Source organism: Anabrus simplex, chromosome 1 (genome assembly GCF_040414725.1).
Source record: "Anabrus simplex isolate iqAnaSimp1 chromosome 1, ASM4041472v1, whole genome shotgun sequence".
In the NCBI taxonomy this organism is placed as follows: Eukaryota; Metazoa; Arthropoda; class Insecta; order Orthoptera; family Tettigoniidae; genus Anabrus; species Anabrus simplex.
The window spans coordinates 864,760,219-864,776,662 of record NC_090265.1 but is presented as its reverse complement, the minus strand read 5'-3'; the positions used below and the strand labels follow the sequence as shown (position 1 = coordinate 864,776,662).

Here is a 16,444-nt window from a genome sequence, read left to right as displayed (position 1 = left end):
CAATGATGATTATTTCTTGTTTTTTTCAATGGGATCGAGGAGTATAGAAAACAAGATGGACTCCACACTAAACGAGACCGCTTTTCTGACCTATCAGAAGGTTTTTAGCAGATTTAAAATATGAGTATCCCTATCTGACTATTTTAATTGTTCCTTTATATTTCTCAGGTACGTGCATTTTATTCTATCTTTTTGGTACGTTCATTTTCTGTTCAATAATACCGGACAGCTTGCTGTTTTCAGCGAGAAAGTCGATAGTGCTGCTACCTACATGGACCATGGACCAAGGTGAAAGTTTCATTCCCCTCCCCGGGGCGGGCCACCAAAAAGGTAACGCCTTCCCCTTCTCTCTGGTCAGGAGATTTGGTGGGTTTGGAGATTTGTGGGAGTTGGGAGGGGGGAAAACGGTGATGTATTATATGGGGATTTGTTGGAGGTTTGGCCTCTTGGCTAAGGTGCAGTTCTGGTCTCTTGTTTTTTTATTTACATTTTGGTGAGTAGATAGTGTGTTACAAAACAGTTTTGTTACATTGCTGGTTTACATAGGTTGGTATACAGAGTGATTACAATTGCTGATTTATATTACAGGTGTGATTTTATACAGTGCCCTTACATATATGCTGGTTAGATGGCGAGGATAGTTCTAGGGTGATTAAGGTGGAATGTAAGGAGATGTATAGTGGCGGTGAAGTTAAAAAGGGAAGTGATGAGGAGGTGAATTGGATCGTACGGTGGTTGGAATGGGACGTTGGGTGCTGTTTGGGGGTGGGGTGGGTATTCTTGGGGGTATGTAGGAATTGGAGTGGGAGGTGGGCGGGGGCGGAGATATGCGGTGTTTGAAGGTTGGCGGCTGGGTGGGGGTGAAGAGCGAGAGGGCTCTACTCTGCGGTGCTGGCCGTTGATTTGTACTCCGGTGCTTACAAGCTGTTTCACGTTGGCTTCTGTTGGGAGTTGTAGTCTGACCATGAATGTTGGGCCGTGGGCGCTGCGTATTCTGGAGACTTAGTATGGGGATGTCTGCTGTCCTGAGTCGTCGTCCTCTGAGATATCAGGTGCTACTCCCCGTAGCACGCAGCTGTAGGTGGTTTGAGGTGGTGGTGCTCTCTGGTGAGTAGCTACGGAGTTCACTGGTGCCGGCGGTGGAGCAGCCTCTGTTGCTTCCTGCGTGATTGGAGAGGGGGAGGGGGTTGCTGAGGTGGTGGAGGTGTGTATTACGGGGGGGGGGGGACTGACATTATGGGTGAGGGGTGAAAGGAGGTGCTCTGGGTGGTTGGGATTGTGGAAAGAGTGCAGACAGATGTTGTGACGGTTGTTGTGGTTGTTGTGGATGCTAAGAAGGACGAAACTGGGGAGGGTGGGTAGGGTGGTGGTTCCTGAACTATGGGGACATAATTGGGGAATGAGGTTATCTGCTGTAAGATATATGGGGGGGGGGGCTGGTATCACAGAGTATCGTTTGTTACGGATTGTAATTCCTGAGGCGATAAGGAGGCGAGTAGTATAATAGGACAGTTCGGCCGCCACCACCTCCTCCGGCTCCCAGAGGCCTCCTCCACCACCACCACCACCACCACAGCCAGAGGCCTTCCCAGAGGCCTCCTCCACCACCCGCGGGAAATTTGAATTGGTAAACAAAGCCACGTGCTTTTTGACAGCTATCATCGACAGCAACGCATCGCTAACCTCAGTACTGCCAACTTGACGGGCCTAAACCTCAGTAGTACCAACTTAACCTAACTAGCGCGAGATTTGAATAGGTAAACAAATCCACGTGTTTTTTGACAGCCACGTGCTTTTTGACAGACAACAACGCATCGCTAACCTCAGTACTGCCATCTTGACGGGCCTAAACCTCAGTAGTACCAACTTAACCTAACTAGCGCGAGATTTGAATTTGTAAACAAATCCACGTGCTTTTTTGACAGCTGTCATCTGCCATCTTTAAACCACAGAGCACCGTGCTGCCCTCTTTATCGCAGTAGCTGCAAATTCATCACCTGTCATCGGCAGTGCTGCCATCTTGGCGGGCCTAAACCTTAGTGCTACCAACTTAACCTCACTAGCGCGAGATATGAATCGGTAAACAAATCCACGTGCTTATTTGACAGCTGTCATCCGCCATCTTTAATCTATAGAGCACAGTGCTGCCCTCTTTAGCTACTTACCTTTGAAATGTGGTGGCGGATAATTTGAAAAATGCTTTTTGACAGCAGCCATCTTTAATCTAGAGAGCACCGTGCTGCCCTCTTTAGCTAGATACCTTTGAAATGTGGTGGCAGGCAATTCCACACGACAGCAGCCATCTTTAATCAAGAGAGCACCGTGCTGCTCTCTATGTGGTGGCGGCAATTTGAAAAATTCTACGTGCTCTTGTTTGGAAACAAACTCGCGCTTTTTTGACAGCCGTCATCCGCCATCTTTAATCAACAGAGCACAGTGCTGCCCTCTTTAGCTAGATACCTTTGAAATGTGGTGGCGGCAAATTCCACGTGCTCTTGTTTGGAAACAAAGCCATGTGCTTTTTTGACAGCTGTCATCCGCCATCTTTAATCAACAGATCACCGTGCTGCTATCATGCGGGCAATTTCGTCAGCTGTCATCCGCCATCTTTAATCCACAGAACACCGTGCTGCCCTCTTTATGGCTACCACCTTAAGCATGTAGTAGCGGGCAATTTGAAAAGTTCTGTTAGCTATCATCCGCCATCTTTAATCAAGAGAGCACCGTGCTGCCATCTTTAGCTAGATACCTTTGAAATGTGGTGGCGGCAAATTGAAAAATTCCACGTGCTCTTGTTTGGAAACAAACTCACGTGCTTTTTTGACAGCTACCATCCGCCATCTTTAATCAACAGAGCATAGTGCTGCCCTCTTTAGTTAGATACCTTTGAAATGTGGTGGCGGCAAATTCCACGTGCTCTTGTTTGGAAACAAAGCCATGTGCTTTTTTGACAGGTGTCATCTGCCATCTTTAATCAACAGAGCACCGTGCTGCTATCATGCGGGTAATTTCGTCAGCTGTCGTACGCCATCTTTAATCTACAGAGCACCGTGCTGCCCTCTGTAGTAGCGGGCAATTTGAAAAGTTCTGTTAGCTGTCATCCGCCATCTTTAATCAAGAGAGCACCGTGCTGTCATCTTTAGCTAGATACCTTTGAAATGTGGTGGTGGATAATTTAAAAAGAAAAATTCTACAGCAGCCATCTCTCGACGCTAATTGCATAAGATGGTGGCTATTTATGACTCCTTAAGGGTGCTTACGCAAGATAGCTGCTATACATAGGTTCTTATGAGACGCCCTTGGGATGCTTGCACAAGATGACAGTTATACATGAATCCTTATGAGATGCCCTAGGGATGCTTGCTCAAGATAGCGGCTGCTCTTATAGGACGGCTTAAGGGTGCGTGCACAAGATGGCTTGAAACGCCCTAAGGATGCTTGCGCAAGATGGCGGACACAAGATGGCGGCTATACACAACTCCTTATGAGACGCTTTAAGGGTGCTTGCGCAAGATGGCTGCCACTTTTACGAAGAAAGCTAGCCTAGAGGTTAACGTGTCGTGCTAGTTCGATTCATTAAATTTAGGGCTTAAATGCAAAATGTTAAATATATCGAAAACGGTGCACCGTAGAGCAAAACGGACAAAATTTTTCCGCCCAATATCTAGGTTCGCAGTATGAGGAACAAGAAAACTATAGTCTAATGATGGGATCAACGGTACGGTTCCCACTTAGGCCCTTTGGCATTTGCTCTGTTTTAGCTTGTATTGAAGCGAGTCTTCGTAACATGATCAGGTCTAGCTATGGTAGAGAGTATAACGTACCGTGCTGGTTCGATTCATTACATTTGGAGGCTTAAATGCAAAATGTTAAATATCTCGAAAACGGTGCATCGTAGAGCAAAACGGACAAAATTTTTCCGCCTAATACGTAGGTTCGTAGTATCAGGAACAAGAAAAAAATAGTCTAATGATGAGATCAACGGTTCGATTCCTACTTAAGCCCTTTGGCATTGGCAGCTATCTATTTCTACAAGATGGTGGCTGCTCTTATGAGACACAAGATGGCTTGAGACGTCCTAGGGATGCTTGCGCAAGATGGCGGACACAAAATGGTGACTATACATAGCTCCTTATGAGACGGCCTAGGGGTGCTCGCACAAGATGGTGGCTACTCTTATGAAGAAAGCTAGCTTAGAGGCTACTGCGCAAGATAACTGCTGCTGTTATGCATGCGGTGGAGGGCAATTTGAAATTCTATGTGCTTAATCAACAAAGCACCCTGCTGCCCTCTTTAACTGAAATGTGGTGGCGGATAATTTGAAAAATTATTTTGAGAGCTCTCATCTTTAAACAATGGCGACTATACATAGGCTGTTAAGGCCTTATCATTCTCCTCCTCCTCCTCCTCCTTCTCTACCTCCTCCTCCTCCTCCTCCGCCTCTTATGTCAAGGCATAGCTTTATATCGAACAAGTTTAAACCTGCATCGCGAAGGTAAGCGTGTGCAGCGATAACATTATTGTGCATGTTTAGACTTTCGAAACATAAGAAGAGTAGAATCAAACGCTGTACTCGATACAACATTTGATCAGAACATTGATTGATGTGTTCAGAAAACAAAATAAGTGATCAAGACTAGAATCGAACACTGTACTCAATATATCATGTGTTTAGAATATGTCAGGGGATATCCTTGTTCTAAGAAGATCAGATTGAAACATAACAAGACTAGAATAGAACACTGTAATCGATGTTGTTAACTTCAACATGTGATCAGAACATTGATTGATGTGTTCAAAACACAAAATAAGTGATCATGACTAGAATCGAACACTGTACTCGATGCAACATGTGATCAGAACATTGATCGATGTGTTCAGAACACAAAATAAGTGATCAAGACTAGAATCGAACACTGTACTCAATACAACATGTGTTTAGAACATGTTAGGGGGTACCCTTGTTCTAAGAAGATCAGAATGAAACATAACAAGACTAGAATCGAACACTGTAATCGATGTTGTTAACTTCAACATATGATCAGAACATTGTTTGATGTGTTCAGAGCAAAAGTACAATTTTGATGATTTGCTTAGTGTAAAATCAAAAACTATGGAAACACACTGTGCACATATCGCGTAGCTAACTCGCTCAGTAAGCAATATTGCAAAACTACAACTTCAATGATTTACCTAGTGTAAAAATCTAAAACACACTGTACCCATACTGCGCAGCTAACTCGCTCGGTAAACGATATGGCAAAAGTATAACTTCAAATTATTTACCTTCCAATATTCGTCTTGTGTGAAAATCAGTCGAACAAGTTATCGCATAAACATGTAACATGAAATATCAGTCAATCTGTTGGCATGGGTTACAAGCATGTAGCTTATGCGGGAAGTAAAATTAAACAGAACGCTAGTGCTATAAGAAATACTCTGCTTACATTTAAGTCCCTAGCTGTTGAACAAGTTATTACATAAATATGTAACATAAAATATGGGTTCGGAAACATATTGTTTCAATCTGTTGACATAGATTACAAGCATGTACCTTGTGCAGGTGAGGGCTACTATGCAAAATGCTAAGCTGAAAAAGAAATCGTGATAGGGTATGGAACCCAGGGGTTACATCTTATCAGAAGGGCAAAAAGGATGAAAGGACTCTTCCTCCTCTTTACCGCACATCCTTGTAGGGCTGATTAGCTAAAGGGCTCTTGGGCAAAAGGGCTAATGGGTAAAAGGGCTAATGGGCTAAAGGGCTAATGGGCTAAAGGAATAAAGGAGCAACAACCTCATCGATCGCTATCAGCAAGAACGCTTGTACTTTGTTAAGTGTAGAAAATTAATCTTTATTGGTAAATGGATTTATGTTCAGAACAAGGAATGGAACCTAGGGGTTACGTCTTACCTAATAAAATCCCCGAGGTGCGATGAGTTACGTTTTCTAACTAGTGTTTGGAACACTGAACTTTTCAAGATGGCAAGAGTGAGGTTAGCAATGTTCTGTTGTTGGATTTTAAATTCTACGCTATAACATGCATAAAGTGGCAGCCTTGAGGTTTACCGCCGTAAAGATGGCAAGAGTGAGGTTAGCAATGTTCTGTTGTTGGATTTTAAATTCCGCGCTATAACATGCATAAGTTGGCAGCCTTGAGGTTTACCGCCGTAAAGATGGCAGCAGTGAGGTTAGCGACGCTCTATTGTCCTCCAAAGTGAGGTTAGGGTTCGTCAAGGAGACAGCTGTTAAAAAAGCACGTGGCTATGTTTACCAAACAAGAGCACGTTGCTGTGACGTCACGAAGTATGCTGCTTCAGCATGCAAAGTTCAATGTCTACACCTACGTAGTTAACACTTCTATTATTCGTACCCCGTCCACAGCTAATTACATTCTTCCCTTTCAAGCAAACTATTATTTCCCTGCCATTATTTTACCAGCATTCGGTGGTTCTCAATCCTTGGGCTGGCCCGGACACACGGTGCTAGGAAATATGTCCCTCTAGCTTTGTCCCAGGATGTTCGTTCTCTTTCACCAATATTCTATACTGACGGGTCCAAAACTCACACCCCTCCAGGAGTGGGGGCTGCCTTTTTCTCACCCGATTTAAACATTTCAAAACAATTTTCACTCCCATCGGAGACAGCTATTTTTACGGTGGAGGCTTTTGCAATCCGTCAAGCCTTACTATAGATCAAGTATTCCCACCTAGATAGTGCCTACATTGCATCCGATTCCCTGACTGTGCTCCAAGCCTTAAATAATCCCAGTTTCCGGTCAAATTGGTATATTCAAAATCTTCGTAAAATCTGTTTCGATTTACACCAATTAGGTAAAAGGATTACCTTTGGGTTCCGGGTCATTCAAATATCACAGGTAATGAACAGGCAGATGCCTTGGCTCAGGCGGCAACTCAAGGTCAGGGTGTTGAGTACCATTTGGCGTTACCCTTCACTGATTATTGGAGCGGTTGTCGAGAGAAGATAAGACAGTTATGGCAGGATGAGTGCAGCCACCCCTCGTGTCGTACAGGACGGAGTTTGTTTACGATCCTTCCGAACGTCCCGCGCTCTCCGTGGTTTACTAAACATTATTATACTAGACGTCACATTACTAATATTATCCGTTTGCGGCTAAATCACACGTACACGCCTGATCAATTATTTCGTATGAAGTTGGTCGTGTCAAACCTCTGTAAATGTCGTACTTGGTTGGTACAATTAACCATATCTTGTTTCAGTGTCCGTTGCTCGAAGTTAGTAAAAGAAAATGGTTACAGCCTTTTTTTCGGAAACACTTCGCGTTACCTACTCAATTGTCATGTTAGATACTCAATCCCACGCCCACTACTGTAATAGCTTTATCGAATCTCCTTTCTGACACCAACACTTTCCTTTAATCTCTGTCCCTTTGTCTCTTCCTTTTATGTTGACCCGGTCATGTTCGTGCGGTAGCTAGTCGCGGAGTACAGATCACTCTGGCGTGAAGCTTTGAACCTTGTGTCCTTGTGTTACTCCTGTGTGTTGTAGATTAGTAGTTGAATTCATAACCTCCCTTTTAATTTTGTCTCTTGCGTTTTAGCCTCCTCCATACTTTGAGTTTTATTATAGGGCCTGTGACTGGGTACACCGCTATCACGCGAAGCCCATCAAAGACAACGGCGCACTGTGAAATGACGAGCTGCTCCATCCAAACCGCAGTGCTATGTACTAAGTGTAAAAATTATAATTAATTTTATTTGCTTTACGTCCCACTAACTACTTTTACGGTTTTCGGAGACGCCGAGGTGCCGGATTTAGTCCCGCAGGTGTTTTTTACGTACCAGTAAATCTATCGACACGAGGCTGACGTATTTCAGCTCCTTCAAATACCACCCGACTGAGCCAGGATCGAACCTGCTAAGTTGGGGGTCAGAAAGCAAGCGCCTCGACCGTCTGAGCCACTCAGCCCGGCTGTAAAAATTATCAACTAAGAATAGGTGTTTCAGACATTTCTACATGAAATGGCGGACTTACAACATCATCGAAAGCGTTTACCACAATTTATTATTTACAAAATTTTAGAATATGATTCACTGCATGCATCAGGATTTTCAGAAAAATAAATATGTTTGATGTGATAAAATGTGTATAGTTTATCTTAATTCACCATTTAAAAATAATTATATCATCATTACATTAACAAATATAAAGCTAACTTCAATAACTTCACTAGTTCTCCCCTGAAGGCTGAGTAGGCTATAGACCCAGCCCACACAAGAATGTGAGTCTGAAACTACTTCTTTTTTTTTTTTTTTTTTTTGGTATTAATTTAGATATTAAATAACAACTTTTGGTAAAAATCTCTCTTGGGTCGAAAGGGTTAAAAATAAAGGAACAAGTATTTTGTTTTTGAAAAATCTACTAAAAAACTCATATCCTCATTCCGAGGTGGTGCAACTGTTTTCAAGCACATCCCTACTGGAGGTGGGCTGCATGTACCATTTTATCCACATACCAGTCCTTCTGCCACTCTTAAATTTCTGGCAGTACCGGGAATCGGAACCGGGCCTCCGAGGACGGCAGCTAATAACACTAACCGTTACGCTACGGAGGCGAACGGAAAATCTACTTAAGAAGGGGGGTAAACAGGAGTGATAAAGGGGGTGAATTTTTAAAATGAGTATATCTACAGTATATCTCGAAAACATAACATGTTACAGACGTGAAAACTGGTACATGGAATCTCCTGCAAAAGTAAAGGAACATGCATAATTTGTTTTCTAAAAATCCACATAAGGGGAAGTGTTAAAGGGGGTGAATTTTTAAAATGAGCATATCAACAGTATATCTCAAAAACTTAACATATTTCAGACGTGAAAATTGCTATTTTTAATCTCCTTTAAAAACAAAGTAACAAGTACTTTCTGTTTTCGGAAAAATAATTCAATGACTGAAAACACTGAAAAAGGAGTTGAATTTTTTTTTTAGGATACTGGTATCTCCAAAACTGAAGATGTTACAGACGTGAAAATTGGTAACGGGTATTTGGAATCTTCTTAAAAAATTAAGAAACAAGTATTTTGTTGTTTTTCGGAAAATCCACTTAAGGGGGTGGGTTGGGTGAAAAGAAGTGAAGAAAATGTTGAATTATTTTTATGAGGATACTTATATATCAAATACTGAAAATGTTACAGACGTGAAAATTTTTTTTAAAATATATTTTACAAATAAAGTAACAAGTATTTTTTGTTTCGGAAAAATACTTAAGGAGTGGGGGTTGTAGAAAGGACTGAAAAACGGGTTGATTTCTTTTTATGAAAAAAACGGTATATCTCAAAAATTGTCCGACTCGTTGGCTAAATGGTCAGCGTACTGGCCTTCGGTTCAGAGGGTCCCGGGTTCGATTCCCCGCCGGGTCAGGGAATATAATCGCTTCATTAATTCTTCTGGCTCGGGGACTGGGTGTATGTGTCGTCCAAACACTCTCCTCATCATATTCAGACAACATGCTACACTATCAACCACCACAGAAACACGCAATAGTGATTACATCTGTCCATATAGGTTTGGCGTCAGAAAGGGCATCCGGCCGTAAAACAGGACCAAATCCACATGTGCGACGCAGTTCGCACCCGCGACCCCACAGGTGTGGGAAAAGCGGTAGGAAAATGAGAAGACATATCTCAAAAACTGAAAATGTTACATACATTGTATTTGGGGTCTCATTTAAAAGTAAAGACGTACTATTTTGTTTTCGGAAAATCCAATTAAGGGTAGGGGGGATAAATGAATTGAATTCTTTGTTTGAGGATACTTATATCTCCGAAAAGAAGGATGTTATGGACGAGAAAACTGGTATTTGCAATCTCTTTTAAAAATAAAGACACCCGTATTTTGTGACAGGGTAGGGGGGGGGGGTCAATCAAGTTAAGGGTGTGAAAAATGAGTTGAATACTTTTTTATGAGGATACAAATAAGAAGTGGACTTCAAACAATAGATCCCTAAGGGAGTTTTGACTGGGGTGTGAGGAATGATGACAAAAATATGCATTTATTTGAAACCGTTTGAATTATGAAGTTAAAATTGGAAATTATATTCTAGGTGTTAAATAACAGAAGGTTTGGAACAAATTTAACCGCTCAGAGAGTTAAATGGGCGTTAAGATCCGAAGACAGATATATTCATTCCTTCCTCCAAAATCGTTTAACGTATGAAGACAAAATTCCAAATAGCGGTATATATTTTAAATCCTAAGTGTGAAATAGAAAATATTTCCACCCCTAAAGTGTCAAATGAGGTTAGCTCTGTAAACGATATTATTTATCCCTCCAGAACCGTTTGACGTACAAGTTGTAATTTTATGCCCTGTTTATATTTCTCCCCTAAAGGGTTTAGATGGTGGTTGACTCTCAAAAACACAACATCCATTCTTCCGAAACTGTTTCAGGCACGAACTTAATTTTTTATGAAGTGTTGTCTTCTATATCCTGGATGTTAATAAATATTTGAAAACATTCACCCCTTAAAAAAGTATTCATTCCTCATTACTGTTCGACGTACAAAATCAAAATTTCACAGGTTGGTTGCTTTTACATCCTAGATGTTAAATAAGGTACGGTTTAAAACATTCAGCTTCTTCCGTATGGGGTTCAAATGAGTGTTAGTTCAGAAAAAAAAATCCCCCAAACCGTTTGACGTACGAACTGAGGGCGTATTTTTCAGGCTCAGCTGACAGTGGACTCTCCAAAAAACTTTGAATAATAACTTGCAGTTTAAAACCATAGCGAAGCACGGGTATCTTGCTAGTCCTCTATATGACACTAATCAGAAAGAGGGGGGGAAAAGGGATCCGACACTTCGAAAAATGAAGATATAAGACAAGGGCCACGAAAGGCGTGAAAATGAAGAATTCCCTAGGTCTCGAGTGCTGTAATAACGCCGGGGTCGGAAAAGAACGAGAGTTGACGAAGCGAGGTCAGATAGGATACATGAAAGTGAGAAGCTTGGCACCAGTAAGTGGAAGCAATGCCAGGGCTCAGCTGAGGGTCCGGTGGTCGCTAACTCACGCTCGCAAGTCAAGAACCCCTGGGACCCCTTGTATTCGCCTCTTACGTCAGGCAGGGTAAACCGCGGGTGTTATTCTACCGCCCCCACCCACAGGGGGTAGAATTAGGTGATAAGACAATACGTTTTGTATAAACTGTCTTAAATAATTCCAAGTTTTAGGTGGCTAAAATGGAATTAATAAATTAGTATCTTACTCCACAAAGTGGTGGGAAGGCCAACCCCCACTCCCGCCCAATTGCCGTTACTGCTGGTCAACCCAAATAATTCCCTTAAGAGAAGGACTGTTAAATAATTTTCAACTTACCAATTGTAGTAAGAAAGCCGTATGCAAAGACCGTTAATAGGATGTGGTAGTACGTTGCAGTAAAAATTTTGTTATCATATACCTCGGAACCTACCACAACACCTTGTTTCATCTTATACCGTGCACTCCAGTATAAATAGATGAAACTACCTAAGACTGAAAACAGGACTGCGCTGATGATAGTCAATAAATAGTCAGTCCAAGTGTTGCACACTATTTCTTCTTCCTCGCATTCTGGGCACACGTGTGGCCGCTTCCTGTAAACAAGAAGTTTTTGCCTGATGAAGGAGAAGTTATTCATCTTATTCTAGAAAACAATCAATTAATCGACCTGGTAACTACTGGCTTGTCACAGATTCTGAACATGAGCATAATACTGCAGTTTGGTTAGAGAGGTAAGAGTTTCAAATACAGTACATACAATCATTTTTCTGCTTGTACTTTTGAATATTAACCTGCTACTTGTAGTTTACGCCGGACAAGATAAATAACAACCTAGGTCTGGTTCACTTTAATTGTTGTCTGTCTGTTACGGCATCACGGCTGAATGGACTGGTAGATTTTCATGAAACTTTGTTTTTAAGTGTAGAATAAGGACAATTACGATCTTAGCCAGTGGCGACTGCTCTTTAAGGGCACAGGGTCACGTGCCCAAGCCACCCGCCTACACACTGAGAGGTTTCTTACTCGCTGACTATCTTTTGAAACATATAAAACTGAATTTTAATTGAAAAATCTGAAATATCTGCATTTAAAATGGAAAATGTGATAATTAATATTCATTAAATAAAATACACAATCGTCGGACCTTGTACTCTCACTTACTTCTTACCTGCTTACTTACGCATGCGTTATTTGATGGGCGCCAGCAACCACTCAGTGCAGCAATAATAGAATGAGAATCTTGACTATATCTAGGGTGTGGGGTAATAAGCTTACTTTTGACAACATACCATATAAGTTCTGGGAAAAGGAGATTGGCGTTCGATTTCCCCATTAAGTTTGAGGTTAAGAAATTTTACTGTATAAATGAAACGAAAGATTAATTTGATAGAACAAAATATATTCTTGAAATTGTATATAGAAAATAGTAAGTCTTGTTGCGATAAAACAGATGAGAATATGAAATTATGACATTGCAACTGAAAGAAACTAGGCATGAATTTGAATTCTTCTTGACCGGACATTTAACAATTTATACGAAATATATCCCTCACTGGTTCACTTGACTGTACCTTCAACACTTTGAGTGTAATTACGACGTATTCCTTAGATCTGGTGTTTACTGTAGATGTGTCACGCCTAATTTGGTGATGTATCCATGTGACTGCTTCTTCTCCATATCATATGACTTCTTTGTAAGTCTGTATGGTATGACTTCATTGCAAGTGTATCCTTCTATGACTCCATAGTAAGCGTTTGAGTCCGTATCTTCAACTAAGTGACCGACCAACTGAGGCCTCTGCATCCCTATCACTCACTGACCCACTGTGGCCTCTGCTTCCAATTGAATAATGACTTCTTCACTGTTCAGCTTCCGTTTAACCAATGACTGATGCTACAATATGCAGCCACCTTTTATAGACGTAGGTTGACGCACCTACGTAATCTCCAGAAATAACTATGATCTACTCCCGCCTCGCGACAAGTGTTACATGCAATGGTGAAATTGCCTGGGGCGGCCTGGGTTACTCAAAGAAACTGAGCTCATCGCTAAATACGCAGGATGACGTATCCATGACGTAGCAATGACTCTGCATTTACTCCAGCAGTATTGCACAATGTAGCAATATCATATCCACATCTGATATACAGCAACTCTTTACTGTACATGACTTTAGTGTTAATCTACACACACGTACATTTAACTACAATCACGCAAGCGACAAGCATTGCAGCATTGAATTGAATAATAATTATAACACAATAATAATAATAATCTCACAGATAAAATAATAATAGTACGGGCATAATAATAATAATAATAATAATAATAATAATAATAATAATAATAATAATAATAATAATAATAATAATAATAATAAGAATAATAATAGTACAGATATCACCTTGTAACGGGATTTGAACCGTTACAACACCCCTCTTACAAGGTTTGAGCCTCCTTGCTTTTCAGGTAGAAATTAAAATAAGGAGTCCGCCTGTGTGGTGTAGTGGTTAGTGTGATTAGCTGCTACCCCCTGAGGCCTGGGTTCGATTCCCGGCTCTGCCACGAAATTTGAAAAGTGGTACGAGAGCTGGAACTAGGTCCACTCAGCTTCGGGAGGTCAACTGAGTAGGGGGGTTTCGATTCCCTCCGCAGCCATCCTCAAAGTGGTTTTCCATGATTTCCCACTTCTCCAGGCAAATGCCGGGATGGTACCTAACTTAAGGCCACGGCCGCTTCCTTCCCTCTTCCTTGTCTATCCCTTCCAATCTTCCCATTCCCCGACAAGGCCCATGTTCAGTATAGCAGGTGAGGCCACCTGGGTGAGGTACTGGTCATCCTCCCCAGTTGTATCCCACGACCCAAAGTCTCACGCTCCAGGACACTCCCCTTGAGGTGGTAGAGGTGGGATCCCTCGCTGACTCTGAAGGAAAAACCAACCCTGGAGGGTAAACAGATTAAGAAAGAAAGAATTAAAATAAGGAGATGATCGAAATTAAGGTATTTACGTCATCATGGCATAAATACAGCCAATTGTATGTAACATAAACAAGTGCTATCCTGCTAGTCCTAGAGCTAAATGCAGCAGCTGGGCATAACCCCTCCGTGACTAAAGGAGCAATGTATGAGGGGTGGCGTGCCAGATGCGACCGTGCCGCATGCGACCCGTGCTACTAGCGACCGCATAATCTGTAACCATGCCGGATGCGACCGGCGTTGACAAGCAAATTGTCATTTGATAAGTTGTCATCAATCAAGATAAGGTAAGCTAAACGAAGTGCAATGTAATTTCAAAAAGTCCTATAAGCAGCTACTGCCCCTACTTTACATAACACTTCTGGGGGAAACTCGTTTTACAACACGAAATATGGTGATGCGTTTACGTCTTTTCCCACCGGGCGAGTTGGCCATGCGGTTAGAGGCGCGCGGCTGTGAGCTTGCATCTGGGAGATAGTGGGTTCGAATCCCACTGTCGGCAGCCCTGAAGATAGTTTATCATGGTTTCCCATTTTCACACCAAGCAAATGCTGGGGCTGTACCTTAATTAAGGCCACGGCCGCTTCCTTCCAACTCCAAGGGCTTTCCTATCCCATCGTCGCCATAAGACCAATCTGTGTCGGTGAGACTTAAAGCCATTAGCAAATAAATAGTATTTTCCTAAAATATGTCCATATATTGAGCTGCGTCTCCATGTCTGGGAGAAGGTACCAAGCAAGTTAGGTCAGTGCATTGCCGGACGACTAGTTACAGCTACTTCGGTAGGCTGCTGGGTTCGAATACCCCGTCGGCCATCCTCGAAAATGATTTCTCGTGGTTTCCCATTTTTCATCTCCACGAAAATTGGCGTGGTATTTCATTTCGTAAATCCCACACGTATTGGCCGGGAATCAAACCCGGACTGTCTTGGTGAGAAGCGAGCAGTGATGCCACTGGGCTCGTTTCTGTTACTCCCCACTCTATCCGGTTCCTACTGCGGGTCAGGGTGTGTAGCAGATTTGGCATTCTTTTACGAGAGATTTGGCATTCTTTTACGAATGGATGCTTTTCTTGACGCCAACCATTAGAAGAGAAATGCTACGAGTTAATGTGGTGGTGGTGGTGGTGAGTCCTATTGTGTGCTGCGTACAAGTGTTGAAGACGACATATATACCCAGTCTCTGAACCATAGGAATGCACTTGTTAATGTAATAATCCTTGGCCCAGACGAGAATCGAACCCGGGTCCTCAGGGCCAGAAGTTTTGTACGCTAGCCATTCAGCTGTGCAGCCATAGCGTTGTCGCGACGTCATGGTGGTCTCTCCCTGCCGGGAGGGTGTGTAGCATCCCTTCGAGGGTAGATGCGATCTGGTAGACCCTGTGGTCGTGGTGGTCTGCGCGTCTGGATATGAGATTATGATAATGAGGTAGGGAAAGATGAAACTCGGTGTCGGCACGTAGCCTACTCCTCTCGAACAATACCAAGGGGTCTGCTCAATGCTTTACGTCCCCATCCGACGGCCGAATCACCATCAACAGCATCATATTCCCTCACTTCATTTGAACAATGCGAAGCGGTTTGGATTTGAATCCAGGCTTTTGGTACGCAATCTAGTGATTACAAATTGTAGGCTATACACCAACTTTCCTACCCTGCCGGCCTACATTCTGATGGTGAAATTTTTTTGCATCCGGGCTAAGTGGCTCAGACGGCTCAGACGGTTGAGATGCTGTTCTTCCGAACTCCAACTTGGCAGGTTCGATCCTGGCTCAGTCTCGTGGTATTTGAACGTGCTCAAATACGTCAGCTTTGTGTCGGTGGATTTAATTGCACGTAAAATAAGACCTGCGGGACTAAATTCCGGCACCTCGGTGTCTCCTTAAACCATAAAAGTAGTTACTGGGACGTAAAGCCAGCAACATTATTATATTTTTCTTTCGACCAGCGGCACTCGAACCTGCTAACAACGGTGTCAGACGTTTATTTTAGAAAAGACCAAGTTAGCTACTGATAAGCAATCTGCCACTTGGTGACAGCCCTTAATGCAGATCAATTGTAAGTGATTGATGGGTCGCATGCGGCGCGATGCTTTTCCGCTCGGTCGCTATTGGCACGATAATGGCCGGGTCGCATGCGGCACGATGCTTTTCCGCTCAGTCGCTATTGGCACGATAATGGCCGGGTCGCATCCGGCACGGTCGCATCTGGCACGTAACCGTATGAGGAAACCTTTCTGCTACTTTGTTGCTGGGCATGTGGACGAGGGAGAACACTGCAAACATTACAGGAGCCTCGGTCAAAAGCTCGATGTATCCGAAGCTCACTGCTCGCACTGTGGGAGACGGCGGATTGGGGTTTTCTAACGGTTACTATCTTTTCACCCTGGAGTACTGTTCGAAGGCTGTAAACTTGTTGTTGTAGCCAGTGTATTAGTAATTGCGAAAGCAAGT

The 16,444-nt window shown here is 42.8% G+C and overlaps 1 protein-coding gene across 1 annotated transcript in view; it reads right to left on the bottom strand.

The window, feature by feature from the left end:
- LOC136857656 (plasma membrane ascorbate-dependent reductase CYBRD1) overlaps positions 1–16,444 on the bottom strand; it is a 199,842-nt gene that overhangs the window by 160,733 nt on the left and 22,665 nt on the right. Inside the window, exon 2 of the mRNA XM_067136481.2 lies at positions 11,353–11,609. Within this exon, the coding sequence (XP_066992582.2) occupies positions 11,353–11,464 (112 nt within the window). The 5' untranslated portion in view covers positions 11,465–11,609. The remainder of the gene's footprint in view (positions 1–11,352; positions 11,610–16,444) is intronic.